Source organism: Schistocerca nitens, chromosome 1, assembly GCF_023898315.1.
Source record: "Schistocerca nitens isolate TAMUIC-IGC-003100 chromosome 1, iqSchNite1.1, whole genome shotgun sequence".
NCBI classification, from domain to species: Eukaryota; Metazoa; Arthropoda; class Insecta; order Orthoptera; family Acrididae; genus Schistocerca; species Schistocerca nitens.
Window position 1 is genome coordinate 20,417,283 of NC_064614.1, and position 17,266 is coordinate 20,434,548.

General features: G+C 40.6%; 1 protein-coding gene across 1 annotated transcript in view; it reads right to left on the minus strand.

The window, feature by feature from the left end:
- LOC126251767 (Down syndrome cell adhesion molecule-like protein Dscam2) overlaps positions 1-6,858 on the minus strand; it is a gene marked incomplete at its 5' end in the record, with an annotated part of 377,821 nt that extends 370,963 nt beyond the window's left edge. Inside the window, one exon of the mRNA XM_049952392.1 lies at positions 6,687-6,858. Within this exon, the coding sequence (XP_049808349.1) occupies positions 6,687-6,858 (172 nt within the window). The remainder of the gene's footprint in view (positions 1-6,686) is intronic.
- Between the last annotated feature and the right edge of the window lie 10,408 nt (positions 6,859-17,266).

Sequence of the window (17,266 nt, forward strand, 5' to 3'; positions counted from 1 at the left end):
CTACTTTCCTTCGTCGTCCTTTCAGTTCCTTCTTGAAGCATTGTCCTTAAAAGGTATGGTCTATAAAATTATTCTTCCTTTCTCTTATGACTTTTAAGGAATTTGGAAATTTGTGGTAAGTTCCTATGGGACCAAACTGTTGTCATCGGTCCCTAGGCTTACACACTACTTAATCTAACTTAAAATAACTGCTAAGGACAACACACACACCCATGCCCAAGGGAGGACTCGATACTCCGACGGGGGGAGCCGCGCGAACCGTGGCAAGGCGCCTTTGACCGCGCGGCTATCCCGCGCAGCTTACTTTTAAGAGCTGCAGAATCTGCCACACTCAGAGTTCCGAAGGCGCTTTCATCTTAATTGCCATCCTAGCGCCAAGATTCGCCAATTTTTACTAACACTACCTCGTTCCCGTGTCTTCCCAACTCCCACTATCCGATATTCAACAAACCCATTTGTCCAGATCCTCTACATATTTTTACCATTTCGTAAGGTCCAGGTTTTAGAGCCATAGAAGGCAATGTTTCATCTAAATCTACATTTACAAGATTACTCTGCTATTCCCAATTAAGTGTCTGTCAGACGCTTAATCGAACCACCTTCAAGGCATTTTTCTCCAGTTCCAGTCTCGAACAGCACGCGGGAAAAAAGAACACTTAAATCTTTCCGTGCGAGTTCTGATTTCTCTTATTTTATTACGATAATTTCCCTGTATGTAGGTGGGCGCCAGCAAAACATTTTCATACTCTGAGGAGAAAGTTGTTGATTGAAATTTCGTGAGAAGATTCTGCTGCAAGGAAAACTGCCTCTGTTTTAATGACTACCACATCAATCTACGAATCATATCCATGGCTCCCTCTCCCCTATTTTGCGATAAGACAAAATAACGTAACTGTTGGCAAATCATATTGTCAGATTTTTATTGAGTGACCTGCAAAGAGATTTCTTCTTTTTGCAGAGCACTCCGTTGGTGATGGATGAACTCGACGTTATGTACGTATCAGAGTTTAGATCCTCAGTTATATTAATTCCAGAATATTTGGATTTGGCAAGCTGCTCTATTTGTTGTTGATCTCATTTTCCTCGCGGAACTATGCAGTTCGCCTCTTTCTTACTTATATATAATTTATTTATGTTTAGTAATATGTGACTAATCAGCAGTCAATGATGCTACTTCCCTGCTGCCACTTCTGGTAGAACTTCTGAAATGAGGTTCATTGACTAAAAAGTGATCAGTAGACGCTCATTCACAAAATTCAGAGATGTTGCTTCGAATCATCATTTATTGAAAGTCTCTAACGATACAAGAGTACTCAGTACAATAAACTTTTTTTTCATTTTGGGTGCTACAAATTTATAGAAAGAGAATTCCATTTTCCGTTCTGGCTGATAAGCAATCACTGTCATTTGTATCGCGATCAGGTTGATTTCGATTGTTCGTTGTTCTGAAATACAAGCTCCTATACTCATAAATTTACACCGTCAACCTTTCTGGGTGTATAAAGATATGCATCTGTCATTTTAATACGTCACTGCTGTCGTAAACACGAGAATGACATTCTATTTTCGTCAACACCTTAAAATAACATTATCACTCTAGTGGCTATTGTATGTAAACTTGGAAACTCACAATATATTGTAGAGAACATTGTTCTACCGAAGTTGATTCCATACTATTCAAAAACTGTTTACAGTAAACAGCTGTTGAAACATATACCGACAAGCAGTCACGACTGCTCATCCGATTGCATCTACTGGTAAATGTCAGAGGCATGTGCTTCGCTATTATAGATGTTTCGTTGTTATATTTAGGATTGGTATTCGATATGTATTCCATTTAACACACAAAAATATGTTGATGCTTACTTGACGTCATTCTGTAAAGTGAAGTTATAAATTTTGAAACAAGCATTTTTCAGGCATTCGTATTTAAAAATGACAGAAGTCTGACGAGTTTGTAAGCTGTCATATAATCGCACACATGTGACCAGACTGTTGTGCACCTACAAGCAGCGCTTATAATCTTCCATTCCAACAGAAACTGCCCTAAAATATTACAAACACGTTGGCTGCGCGATTCTGTTTGTCCATTCGACATATTGTTCCACTTCCTTTTAGCATGTGCATGTATATCTACTTCCTAAAGTGCATCCATAACGCTTTTTTCTCGCTTTATGACGTATTGGAGAGCCAGTATGGAGTCAAAATACATATTTTTGTGCATATTTGTATAATATGACTTAACAATGATTTTTCACATTTAGTATTGTATCTTTACTGTAAATTTTGAACGATAGTAGTTTTATGAAGCTTATAATTTTGTGGGTCTCATTTTACATTACAAATTTCACTCCACCATGTAAACTACTGAGCTGGTCATGTATGGTCGTAACATAATTTTGGATTCCATCCAGCACCACCAATGTGACTTACAATGTAGTGATATAGTATTTTGTCAGTGTCTGATTACATTGATTTAAAAATTATTATTCCAGATAGTTTAGGAATATATCTGCCACATTTTCCCACCAGGCAGCTCCCAATAGGAATCCCATTTGGTTAGGAACATATTTCTTATTTATACAGGATTTCAAGTAATCAATAATTTCTAAGATTTCCGTCAGCTCCTATATTTCAACCTCGCATAATATATAATTTAATTGTTTTTTATGATATACACAGTTTTCATAGAGATTGAAAGTTCTGGAGGATATGAATCTTTAAATTGATGAATTACCTCTTGCACATTGCAAACTTTACATTTCGTCTTATAAGTATAAAACTCTCTGAGTACGATGCGATGTTTGCTTTTTGCTGAGCTCATACGCCAGTCTAACGATACAATTAATGATTGTTCGAACTGCCACAACCTCTTTATGCATTTTAGACGGTGCCTCGCACCCTCTTTGTGTATTTCAGATGGTGACTCGCTTACAGGGGCTCTAGCATTATTATAAACACTCAAGCATCCATAGTGGAGAAAATAAATTTCCACTTTTTACACTTCCTTTGATTAAGTCATTAAATGTATTGGTCATGTCTTACTTCATTTCTGTGATTCTATTTTTCTTACAGAACTTAAGGTTCTTCCTATTATAGTCATCCTCATTCAAAATTACCATTGCATTCCCTTTATCGACCTTCATACTATTACCTTATTTATTTCTAGTTTAATATACTGTATTTCTTAAATTATTAATCTCACCATTTCTGCTCTTATTATGTTTAATTAGTTCTGTAATTATTCCGGTGAGCTTACATGTTATTTTATCACATTTCTATGTGGGCAACTCGGCTGTACCTAAGGCTACCTTCTTGTTTTTAATCTTATTTTTGATAACACTACTTTGGTACTTTGGTTCTACGTTGAACTTCAGGCCTTTATTTAATAATTTGGGCTCTGAGTCCATGAAGTAGATACCAGTTAGTATTTTCTAAAGAATTTACTAATTTCTTTCAGCGAGTTCCGTTGTACATTATACGAGGCGTGTTTTTTTAAGTAAGTACCGTTTTGAAATTAAAAAAAAGACATGCTAAGATATCGCAGTAATTTTATTTTTACATGAAAGCCTGTACCTTAATCTATTCACTGAAGTCATTACAGTCTGATTCTTCCTTGTTTACGTTGTGTACTGAGTGTTTAAGATGCCTCCGATAGTCGTGAGTCCCGCCGACTGTGAAGTACGCGCTGTTATAAGATTTCTTAGTGCTAAAGGCCTAAGAGCGATCGATATTCATCGTGAGATCTGTGCAGTTTACGGAGAAAACATTGAGTGATGGAATGGTAAGAAATTGGACGAGAGCATTTAAAGTATTATTATTAGTATTAGAACGTATTAGAACGCCAGCACAGTTTTATATGGACTAAAAAAAACTTACTAGAAACTGAAATGTAATATCAAACGTAAACAGTGTCACTATATTTATTTATTTAACCTGGCAAGATTAGGGCCATCAGGCCCTCTCTTACATCTAACCAGGCATTCTACTTATTTTACATTCATATGTTTTAGTAGGCATGTTAAACTACATCTAGTATAAAAAGTGAAATAAACAATTACAAAGTCACACCTGGAAAAATACATATATATATAGAGTTTATATTCGTAGATCATAAGTACTGTTATAATTAGACATTACTGAAGAGACAAATTTTAGATAGGTGTGCTGGCAGCAGGGAGTATGAGGGAGACTCATGGTGAAGGGAGGAGAAGAATAGAGAGACATGATGAAACATAATTAAGGAAATATAAAGGAAAAGAAGATTGCGTGGCTAATAGAGATAGATGAAGAGGAAGGCATCTCAGGAGCAAGATAGGAGACGCTAGCTTTGCTATTTGACAGATGAGAGAATTGGCCTTGTACATTAATTTTGAGGAGAACGTTATGAGGATGATAGTAGGAAATGCTTCAACTTCTTCTTAAAAGAAGCAGGGGATTGAATTCTGCGCAAGGTAAGGGGCAGTTTGTTCCAGGGGCGGACAGCGGCAACTAAGAAGGAGTTTGCAAAAGTTTTTGTTTTGTGAGTGGGCACATTTAGGATACCAAATAAGAGTGACCTCGCGTTTCGATTATGATGGCATGACAGGTTTTTAATATCTGAAGCAAGGTACTGGGGTGATTGCGCGACGAGGAGTCGGTGAAGTAGATATAGAGTGTGGTAGTCACGCAATTTGTCCGGCCGCAGCCACCCTAGCTCGGAGTATGAAGCACTAACATGATCATATCGGCGAATGTTGCAGGTGTAACGCACACAGGCATTCATGGTTAGCTCTAGCCGTCTTGTGTTTTCACTACTCATGCCTTGTTGAATCACGTCACAATAGTGGAGGTTCGGTAGAACGAGTGCTTGCACGAGCTGGCGTTTCAGGTCCTGTGGAAATATGTTCCGAAATATTTTGAGAGCATAGAGACAAGCAGACGTCTTCCGGCACACTGCGACTGTATTCTCCGCCCAGTTGGGACGCTCATCCAAAGTTACACCCAAGTTCTTAAATGTTTTCTGATATGATATTGGAATACCGTCGAGCAGAATAGGAGGTAGCCGTTCGCGGAAATCTGAACTTATTAATTTCTGATGGGCTGTTAAGATAACTTGCGTCTTTTTTGCATTTAGTTGAAGCCCCAGGTTTTTCGCCTATGTCACTACTGAAGATAGATTATCATTCATCTGAGCGATTGCAGTGTTTACATCTTCAGGTCTGACGCTTAGGTAGAGCTGGAGGTCGTCGGTATAGAAATGATATTTACAGGAGGACAGAACCGACGAAAAAGTGGTCCTAAGACTGATCCTTGTGGCACTCCCGAGGAAACATGTTTCCAGGAAGATTTTTCATTTACGCAGAAAACACATTGCTGTCTGTCTTTTACGTAGCTTTCAAACCATCTCATTGCACTATCTGAGAAATTAAGCTGTAGCATTTTTCTGAGCAATATGTCAAAGTTAACAGTGTCAAAAGCTTTGCTGAAGTCCAGTAGCGTCAATATTGTTGCCTTTCGGTTGTCGATGGCATATTTCAAGTCATCAGTTACTTTAATTAGAGCAGTGTTTGTGCTGTGATGTTGACGGAAATCGGGTTGAAATTTGTCATATAGGCTGAATTCATGCAGGTGTTCCGTGATTTAATCATGAACAATATATTGAAGTGCTTTGGAAACAGCAGGCAGTATGCTAATTGGTCGATAATCACTAGGCAGTTGCGGGTTTTCGATCTTAAGGATGGGTCGAATTATGCTTCTTTTCCATGCAGTGGAGTATATTCTGTTCACGAGGGAAAAATTAAATATGTCAGTTAATACAGGTATATGGGGTACATGTGTACAAAAAGTGGAGCTAGTGAAAAACACAACCACTTCAAATTAGTCTGCAGCTGTTGCTAGATCGTTATCTACCAACTCAAAGATTAAGTGGAATCTAAAGCGGCCAAAGGCTTCCATTTGTTTAATGTCATATACCACGCATTAATTGCTATTTTCGTAGATAATAAATGCAAGTCATATAAACTAGCCCTTAAAGCCGGGAAACATGGAAATGAGTCACTCGATAAATATGCTTTGAAAGTGGACCTAACAGAAACTTCTTGGCATATAGGAGCCTGCCAAGTTGGGAGTAATAAGAAAAGTGCTTACGACAAAAAAACTCTGTGTTTTGTGTAATGGAAAGTTGTATGGAAAGTGGCAATATAACAACGAACTCTTCATGGATGTACGACGTCAATCAGTTGCCAATCGACAGTAAGCTGTAGGTGTTCATCCGTCCAATCAGACCTGCGGAAGACAACGTACTGTTTCCATGCATTTAGTCAGTTGGAAACGATGAGTGATTTTCATTAATTAATGGTTTTAAATACCATCATGACACCTTTCCTTTAACATCGTGTTGCTGTTCACTTATGAACAAAGCTCCACAGTTCGAAAACTTTACAAAGGACAAGTGCAAACGAAGACAGCAGCAGAACTGCAGCAGTACACGTGAAATTACTGGGTCGAGTTAAGGACTGTTTGAGTGGTCATAATGAGAGCTCGAATTCCAGCTACAGGATCTAACCTGGTGTATCACATGGAGTGCGAGGAGTATACGGTAACTTATTACGAGCGCAGCAGAAGTTCAGTACCCTAAAGACTGCCTGTTGTGCTGTACAAGAGACCTCCGCTGCAGAATGCCTGGGGAACAGAGCTGGACTCACCCGCTTCGTGAGATCCCGGCAGGATGATGGTGTCGTCCCGGAACCAGGACGAGACGGACACATGGTCCCTGAGGAAGGGCGGGATGACGCAGCGCAGCACCGCCGTGTTGCCCAGCAGCGCATGCGCGCGGTACACCTGCACCTCGTAGTCCTGCACCACCACTGCAACAGAAGACGGAAGCCAACATTACAGCCGAAACGTTCCACGAAAATTACAACATGTGTGATACTGTTTTGGTAGCTATTGCTTAAATAGTTCAGACACAGTAGAGGCTTTGGATGCTGTTTTATAACTTCTACAACTGTGCTCCACAAGCTTGTTGCGGAAGGTAGTTTTCTCATTGCGCTAACGTTTTTCCCCTATCCTGTTCCATTCGCTCATGGCGCTTCGGAAGAATGACATTAGGTGAGGCTTCACATGAGCAATAATTTGTCTGATTATCCACTCGTGATGGTTTCATGAGATCTATGCAGGAATATGTAATACAGTCGCTGACTCTTCTTGCGGCGTATGCTCTGCATTTTAACAGAAACCTAGACATGTTGGACAACGCGCCTCTCTTAGCATCGGCAGCTAGAGTTTGACGATTATGATGATGATGTTTGGTTCGTGGGGCGCTCAACTGCTCGGTCATCAGCCTCTGCACAAAGTCCCAATTGTTACACAGACCAATTCTATTGCACAGTCCAGTCTATCCACAGTCACGGATGATGATGATGATGATGATGATAATGATGAAATGATGAGGACAAGACAAAACACCCAGTCCCCGGGCAGAGAAAATCCCCAAACAGGCCGGGAATCGAAGCCGGAACCCCGTGATCCAGAGGCAGCAACGCTAGCCACTAGACAATTAGAGTTTGATGAGTATCAACTTACGAAATGAACCTGTGACGAACTGTAGTGCTCTTCTTTGGATATTTTTCTATTTCCTCTATTAACACCATCTGTACTGTCCAATGAGCATTTGGTAAGCTATTTCATGTGTGTATGGGTAACAGTTCCTTACAATGTTGCCAATGAATATCCACCTGGTGTTTGTACACAGTGCAACAAACTTGGTTGTCCAATTTAGCACGATTCGGACGGATATTCCTACATCTTTTAGGGTCGTAACTGTTTACAGTCATCTATCACATGGAAGACAATAGAACAAGAATGCTTATTCTCGCTTATTCATGTGCACAACGATATAATTATCCACTTTTAGAGTCAACTGGCAAAACCTGCACCAAGTGTCGAACCTTAGGAAGTCTGCCTGCATTTCATTACTATTTCCTGGCGTTGCAGCTTTCCTGAAGGCAATAGCAAGCAGTACAATAATGGCCCTATAACACTTCTCCTCCCCCCCCCCCCCAGGCCCTCTCGTCATGAAGTGCTTCCCAGATAACTTATCTTCGTCGGGCGTGGTTGTAAAGTGGTAAAGTACGAACATAAAGTCGCGGAGTCGAATCCCAGTCAGATACCAGAATACTTCAGTTTCTAATAAATAAACAAACACTATCCGGGTCACAACATTTTACTACGACTACCGGCTTTACTCTGTGCTGCGTATCGTTTTTATGTCTAAGTTGTAATAGGAAAAAATAAGCAATGACTATAAAGAATTATAGGAGTTTGATATTACACACGATACGCTCAAAGGTTGTACAAATGAAAATAAAACATTATGAATCTACACATATCCGTCACAGAAAAGAATAATTTGTCAACAGTGCTGTAAAATTAACGGAAAATACAAGGAGGTCTGGGGGAAAATATTTGCGTAGTTACGTCAGATGTGTGTGAGTCATAGATGAGTCATTAAAACCGTGAAAAATAGATTCCTTCACTATGAAATAAAATAATTAATAAAAATTAAGAGTTAAAAGACACTTTAATCTAATACATAATAGTTGACAGTGATTGAATGCGTTCGGCGCGGATTGCAGCCTGTGACATGCATAAACACAGTATTGCATCGCTCGTCACTGCTATGGTGTGAGGTGCGCTCCAGCGACCACTCTGGTTTCTCAGACTATTATCACTGAAGATCTTCGTTAATTTGTAGTAATTGTTTGGACGAAGCTATAGTTACTTTTGTAACTATGTTTTCTTTTGCTCCCGTTTTTTAACTTAGAATAAGAATGGTGTATTTTATTTTAATTTAAAAGAAAGGAATATTCTTTAAAGTTTTATTTTAAGCCTTAGACGATTGAAGCTATGCAAATTAAATTTGTCTGTTAACTTTGCAATATCTTTTAAAAGATATAGACGAGTACAAAAATGTGCGGATCCACAATATTCTATGAGGCTTTTTATTACCCTTTTCTTATGTATTAATGTATTGTGTAACGAATCATACATGCTGGAATGTATTACGTTGATGTGTCATCTATTTCTTAATTCTGTGTCTTGTAATCATTAATTATTTTAATTTCTTATTTTGCTTTGTGATGGAGGAATCTTTTTTATCCGGTTTTAATGTAATACTTTATATCTTACGCACATGTCATACGAGTATGAAAATATTTTTCCTCACCCATCCTTCTATTTACGTTAGTTTTACATAAATTTTGACAAACTGCACTCTGCAGCGTCTGGTATATGTGGATTCATAATATTTTGTTGTCATTTCTACAAACATTGGGCATAGTGTTAGTAATATTTTTCTAATTTTGTTGCTTATTTTCATGTTCCAGCTTAGATTTGAAGATGATCTGCAGCGCAGACTGAAACTTGTAGTCGGTAACAAAAAGTTTATAAATTACAACAAAAGAGACCATGGTTTTTGAGCCATGGTATCAATGATGAAATTTTTGAGTCTGCCTTTACGCTAGGCTTCACCTCTCAATGATGTGAGGGTATGACAGGAACGATGCGCTCTTCGGATTCCACATTAAACTGCAGGTCCATTTTCTCCTGTATGATTTCTGGTGTAGGCCGAAATGGCGTCCAATTGAAAGAACTTGCAAACAGGCGGCTTAACATCCCTCTTGAGGCACTGTCAGCCCCTCACGCCATCTGAAATAACCTTTTTCGTTGCCCAATCGTACTATTTGGTTTTTTAGGATTGTGCTTCGTGTCGGCGTGAGTTAAAATTCGCACCTGCCTTGAAGACGCCAGTGTCTAGCACAGGATCAATTTTTGTCTCAGAGATCTAACTTCGAATGTTCCCAACAGTATAGCATATTTTAGTCTTGGTCTAATCATTAGATTACTCTGTGCTTTTGTGAGTTGTCGATCGGCAGTTGGTGGCAGTAGCGCACAATAAACGTGCACTGCCCGACGGCCTAAGATACTCGTACACTGACCTTGACCAAATTCTACGAAAATTATTCTCCAGTATTTCCAAGCCCATGACACATGTTGATTACAATTTCATCCTTTTATATATTTTCAGTGTAGAAAAAAATCATCCCTACATATGGAGAGTGATAGAGTGTATGATGATTATTGTGCTGCACCTGTGTTCCGTATGGTGAAGAAGAAGCCTTCTGTGACTGTCTGAGCAAAACGATGGCATAAGAAGGTGTCTCAAGTCACCTCAGTAGTTGGGTGTGCTCGCGCAAGAAGATGGTAAGCGTTCAGGCTTTCGGGCCTGGTGTCATAGAATGTTAAATCTTGTGGGTAGTTAAACCGCATCTTATTTCTTCTACACTATCGACGTTTCGATCCCCCTGATGGGATGTTCTTCGGGATCTCGTGGTGCCAAAGTTTGACACTGTTCGATGCCACCACAAGATCCTGAACAATACTCCAGCAGAGCAGTCGAAACTTCGACCGCATAGAAGAAATATGACGTGGCCTAACAACCCAGAATATTTTACTTTCATGTATTCAGTACTCTTCGCCGGCCGGAGTGGCAGAGCGGTTCTAGGCGCTACAGACTGGAGCCGCGGGACTGCTACGGTCGCAGGTTCGAATCCTGCCTCGGGCATGGATGTGTGTGATGTCCTTAGGTTAGTTAGGTTTAAGTATTTCTAAGTTCTAGGGACTGATGGCCTCAGAAGTTAAGTCCCATAGTGCTCAGAGATTTTTTTCAGTACTCCTCAGTACACACAGCCTGACATTATAAAAAGAATAATAAGAAGAAGGTTGACCTGGGTGGACATGTAGCAAGGACGAGTGAAGGGAGGTTAGCTCATGATGTATTTCTGGGAGCTGTAGCTGGAAGGAGATACCGAGGACGACCGCGGACAAGATGGAAGGACAATATTGACAAGGACACCGAGGACATGGGACTAGGAGCGGGCGAGTGGTGGCAGGAGGCTCGCAACCGGGAACGATGAAGGAGTGTGGAACAGGCTTGTAGTCACTAAGGCCCAAGCCACGGATAAGTAAGTAAGTAAAATAAGTATTCAGTACTCAGAGATTGCAGAAGTTACTGCTCGGCGAACTGAAAAGAGGAATTGCTACATTGTTGCAGCACCACCGTAGATGTCAAGTCGCTGACACTACAGAAAAGCGGGGGAAATGATCTTGCGCCAGCCCGACAATAACGACAGCGCCTTAAAGAGAGCAGAAACACTGCAGTTACGAAAACATTATACGGATCAGGTTTGCAATTAGACCGCCATATTCAGACAGGTACTCTCAGTCTTCACCTGCCGCTATCCAATAGGGGAAGTACGTTGGTCAACGAACTGAGATGAGTCAGCACGCTGACACCACCACAGCATTAGGTGCCGAAAAAATGCCTTCCCATCGGCCGCCTACCTGCTATGTGACTGCTAGGTCGTCTGCTGTTGGCGCCTATCGTGGTGGACCAGGGCTCGACCCGAGCCAGTCAGCTGCCCAGCCGTCACTGTCCGAGCCGGCAAACACGCTCGCTGTTAATTACCCCGTGTGAGCACGTGCTGTCGCTATTCGCCATCGCCTGTGTGGGCACACGCCACTGCTGTGAGCTGTCATCATCCACGTGTAACACTGCGCTTTGGGGCACACGATACTCATTAAAGCCTGTACTATGGTAAGTTGACGGACTTCACCTTATGAGAAAGGCTTTTTTGTATAGAAATTGACCGCGTGTACCTGAATGGAGGAAAATCAGACTTACACCCACTCTGTAATAACAATGATACGTCAAGCAAGTCCGAAATGCAACTACACGTCAGGACGGACAAGAAACAACACAGAAGATGCTACCAATTTGTTAATAATACGGTCGCCAGCCTAATTAGGCATTAACTGAGTTTCTTCCCTGTACAAGTTGATGTACGTTCATACAAAACAACACGTAGTAACACAGCATAATATGGTAAATTTTAGAACCAGAAAATCTATTGAACTGATAATTTCACTTTCTGTACTCATAGGGATAAACCATTAATACATAACACTACACTATAATGTTTACTACAAAACTTCGTACTGTCTATTGATCTGATTAAAATCGGGCATAGGTTACCCTAGAAATAGCACTTTCGAATCACACACACAATGTCAATTTTGATAAAGGTAAAACACTGATAAATTATGGTTTTTTATATTAACTTTAACTTTGCTGATCAAATCAGTCTAGAACACTTCAGAATTCAAATGAATAAAAAAGAGGGGGGGGGGGACCCTGAAACTGTTAAGATCACTGTATAAAAAAATTCGATTACTGAAATCATTATGTGCTCAAGATTTCCAATATATTAGTTACTACTCTTTTCATTTTATTTCCTGCTCATTTAAATACCATTATATCTATGTCGAAATGATTAAACTTCACTACTAAATCAATATCAAAATTATCTTCCAACTTTGTCAGACCTTTGTTATTCGTCTATTAGTTCATTAACAAAAAAGTTCTTTAAACACCATTCTAACATAGCTAGGTCTGCAGGTAATTATTATTAACATAAACTTTAATTCTTCATTTCGGGACACTCGGATTGCACAACATTTGGAAAGGACCCTGGCTAGGTTAGTTGTGAGGATAATTAAATGATAGGACAGTTCTGGTAAAATTTAAGTTGTTATTGAACAGTATGGAACAAAACTAACACTGGTCCATACGAATACAGTACTAAAAGTTTCAACCTGTTCGTATCGATGCGGCGGTCGGCAGGCGGCGAGATGGCGAGGCACAGAGCACACATACAATCACAGCAATGGCTCTTGATGTATCGGCACTTTACTTCTTCATAGCGTCGCAATACTTTTCCATTTAGTGCCTATGAAATTGTGCCATGCTGTATAGGCGTCGGAACGGCATATCCGAGGCTCAATGAAACTACGTCTTCCAGGAGAGCCTCCTCGATCCAGAACGTGTTGCTCAGACCAATGCCCAACTCCGACTACTACTGCTGAGCCCGTTATGCCGTGCAGCGCCCGTGTGCATTTTCCCGCGCTCACCTGCCATCCACCTTTTACCGCTCCCCTACAGACAGGGTATTCACCAGAGGTTTTGCATTCTACATATCCTAATACATTGCCTACGTATGGACCAGGCGCACAATTACAACTTTAACATCTTACAACAGTTTCAACCTTTCTTACATTTCAATTTTGTTATAATATTGCTTGCAATTTGACATAAACATTAATATTTACATCGAAAATTGTTTACAGTTTCTTTAACATAAGGACATGAAAAGAAAACAAATGAATTCAGAACATCGATTACACTAATTTATCGAAAATCAGAAGAAAAAATTATTATAGGTACAATAGTACAGCGTTGTTGTTGTTACACATGGTGCTGCACTGCAGTAGCCACCCATCGCGGCCGCTACAGTCGTCTGTCTCTAATGTTATTGGATATTGGCACCCGTGGTCTAGCGGTCATATTTGAACCGCCTGCACCTGCCACGGTATCATGACTTAACCGCCAGTATTGCGAACCTTTTACTCGTATTTTGTCGTCAACGTACCGTTTGAGTTAACCGGTCCTTGTGTTATTCTCGTCATCGTCCCTTTGCAGAAGTATTGTTAAGGAGTTTATTTAATTTTGTGGTCCCATTTGCCACCTTCTCCTTTGTTAGTTAATAAACAAAATAAACAAAAAATCGCTGCACCCAACGACTGGAAGTGACTTTTTTCTTTTGTTAAGTGGCAGAAGCCATGTAGGATTAACTGCGATTCTGTTTCATTTTCTTATACCAAGATCAAAGGATAAAAAAATAAAATAAAAAGAATAATTAAAAGTAAAAGGAAAAGTCCATTACTATCGAGGGACCAGTACAGTGACAGGGCAGCCAGACCTTGTGATTGGATCCAGGCCTACCTTTCTCCACCCAGCCTGAAGCCGACTGCGTCCGTTATTTTATGCCAGTACAAGCATTTTCTGTATCATAAAAATATAAAAAAGGAAGCGGTAGCATCTTTGCCTAGTAACCACAACGGTCTCTGTCCCGGATTCGAACCTCACAGCTGCTTAAATTTAGAGTAAAAATCATCACCAATGGTCGCCGAAGACTTCCCGCATATGAAGGAAATAGCGGAAGAATCACCGATGACCAACGGCGCGAGCAAGCACAAAGCAACGGAAACGACTGCGTTAAAGACACATAATGAGTACACATGGGGCACGTGCTCTGTCACTGAGAAAGTCTCATGATGATACCTCCATTAGCAAAAGTGCCACATTCTGATTTTCATGAGGGGACTGCCTAGGAGGAGCAGACCATGAGAGAAAGACTGAATATCAACGAAAGGATAACATTTTACGAGTCGGAACTTGGAATGTCAGAAGTTTGAACGTGGTAGGGAAGCTAGAAAATCTGAAAAGCGAAATGCTAAAGCTCAATATAGATAGAATGGTGATCAGTGAAGTGAAACGGAAAGGAGACAATGATTTCTGGTCAGAAGAGTATAAGATAACATGAACAGCAGCAAAAAATAGTATAACAGGAGTAGGATTCGTTATGAACAGGAAGGTAGGGCAGAAAATATGTTACTGTGGACAGTTGAGTGATAGGGTTGTTCTTACTTGAATCGACAGCGAACCAACACCAACAACCAAAGTTCAGGTATACATGACGAGGTCGCAAGAACAAGGTGGGGATAAAGTACATGAGGATATTGAAGGAAAATTCGGTACGTAAAGGGAGATAAGGAGATGTAAACCTAATAATCGTGGTAGATTAGAACGCGTGTAGGGGAGAGAGTAGAAGAAACGGTTATGGGAGAATATGAGCTTGGCAGCATGAATGAGAGAGCAAAAACTAATTGAGTTCTGTAATAAATTTCAGGTAGTAACAGCACAAAAAGTGGAGGTATAAATGGAAAATGCCGGGAGTTACGAAGATTCCAGTTAGATTACTTCATAGACAGATAGAGCGAAATCAGATATTGGACCATAGACATACGAAGGAGCAGATATAGATCGCAATTTAGTAATGCTGAAGAGTAGGGGGAAGTTTAAGAGAACAGTCAGGAAGAATCAGTGGGCAGAGAAGTGGGAGACGGAAGCACTAGGGATGACGAGATACACTTTTAGTTCTATGAAGCTATAAACACAGCAATAAGGAATAGCTCAGTAGGCAGTACAGTTGAAGGAATGGACAAATCTAAAAAGGACAGTCACAGAAGTTGGAAAGAAAAACACAAAAACAAGGAAGCTTACTCCAAAGAAACCAAGGGTAATGGAAGAAATACTTTAGTTGATCGACGAAAGGAGAAAGTTCAAAACTGTTCAGGGAAATTCAAGATTACAGAAATACAAGTAACTTAAGAATGAAATACACAGGATGTGCAGGGAATCTACGGGAAAAAGACTACATTAAGAATGCAACCTGAACTTAGGATAAAACTGTGACGAGAAGAGCGAAGAAGTTTCTTTCCAGAAGGGCTACACCACAAAAAGACGATGAGGGTGTTCGAGTGGTTCTGACGAACAGATGGCTGACTGCTGTGTACATAGTTCCACGGAGTCAATGCGTACACAGCTTTCCCAATAGAGCGCGCCCCGCTAAGCACAACAGCGCGGGCGCAGCGCTCGTCTGTCTCCGCACTACGAGATGGCGCTGTCTTAGAGACGGACCAAATTCTGCTTCCGCCGATCCGCGTATTAATATGTAACGCAGCCAATGAGATTGCTGCTAACGTAGAACCTTTTCTCCTCGCGGATCACAGTCGCGCAGTGATACCTGAACGCGCGAGGTATTATAACGAGTGTACAGACCTCCGATTAGTCAGTCTGCATTAGTCTATAGTCAAGTTTCAGTCTGCGCCTAATAAGATTATCATATTCCTGTACATAGCCATGAAGAGAAATGTGTAGACACTTTGTCAAGTATCAAGACCAAAGGAACTTCAGATTGTCAATTAGAAACAGCATCCAGAATCAAGTTACATAATATCTATGATTTTTATTATTTTAATAAATATGTGTGAAAATTAATCAAGTTCTGTTTAAATTTGGTCACCGTTAATCTGCTACTCTAAGTGTGCAAGTGGCATTTCTATCGTCTGACCTAACGGCAGAAGACAAACACGCAACGATAAGACCATGAGACATATTGCTGACACTGGCCTACTTCGTTAGAGCGACAAGTCAAATAATCTGATGGTGTGTGTACCGAAGGTCTTACACTACGCACACCACACTGACAATAGTTTAAATCCTGGCACAGCTTGCTGTCACCATCTTCTTTTGCTAGCGGATTTGTACCGTACCTTTGCGCAGGGTCGGCACAGTTAAATCGGATTTGGCATTGTTAATTTTAAGGGGTTGCCAGATGCCCTTCCTGCCGCCACCCCATTCCGTCCGAACAGGCCTCGAAAGATCCAGCGGTACTGACCGACCGTCGTGTCATCCTCAGACTATAGGCTTCACTGGATGCGAATATGGAGGGGCATGTGATCAGCACATCTCTCTCCCGGCCGTTGTCAGTTTACGAGGCCAGAGTCTCTGCTTTGTAGCCAAGTAGATCCTCAATTTATCTCACAAGGGCTGAGGGCATCCTGCTCCTCAACAGCGCTCGGCAGACCGGATGGTCACCAATCCAAGAGCTAGCAGAAGCCGACACCGCTTAACTTTGGTGATCTGACTGGAAGGGCGTTGACTTATTATTTTGCCTACTCGGTAGTAAATTTTACTGTAAAATTTAACAAATGTAACACACTTTGTCACAGACTGTGCGGCTGGTCCCGGCGGAGGTTCAAGTCTTCCCTCGGGCATGGCTGTGTGTGTTCGTCCTTAGGATAATTTAGGTTAGGTAGTGTGTAAGCTTAGGGACTGATGACCTTAGCAGGTAAGTCCCATAAGATATCACGCACATCTGAACAATTTTTTTGAACACTCAGAAGTGTGAAGAAGATATTGTGGTGTATATAAGAAAGTGAGTACAGCTGCTTCTCGGTCATAAACAGTTATTTAAATTGCGGTGGAACTTCTACTTCTTGGAAGAAGAAATAATAATTTTGAAGAAACTAGGAAACTAATTTTCTTAAATATTAAAAGCAAATTAGCGTTCCAGACAAAAAGATTTTCTCAGACTGTAAGAACATCGTTTCCAAGAGATAAGAGATGGTAAGGAAATGGAAAAAAATACAATAAAATGATTACTAAAAGAAAAAAATTCTTCTTTGGTGTATCGGTCTTCCAAAAGGACTGCATGCTTTCCACATCCTCTATCCAGAGCATCCTCGTTAAACTGCTGTAACT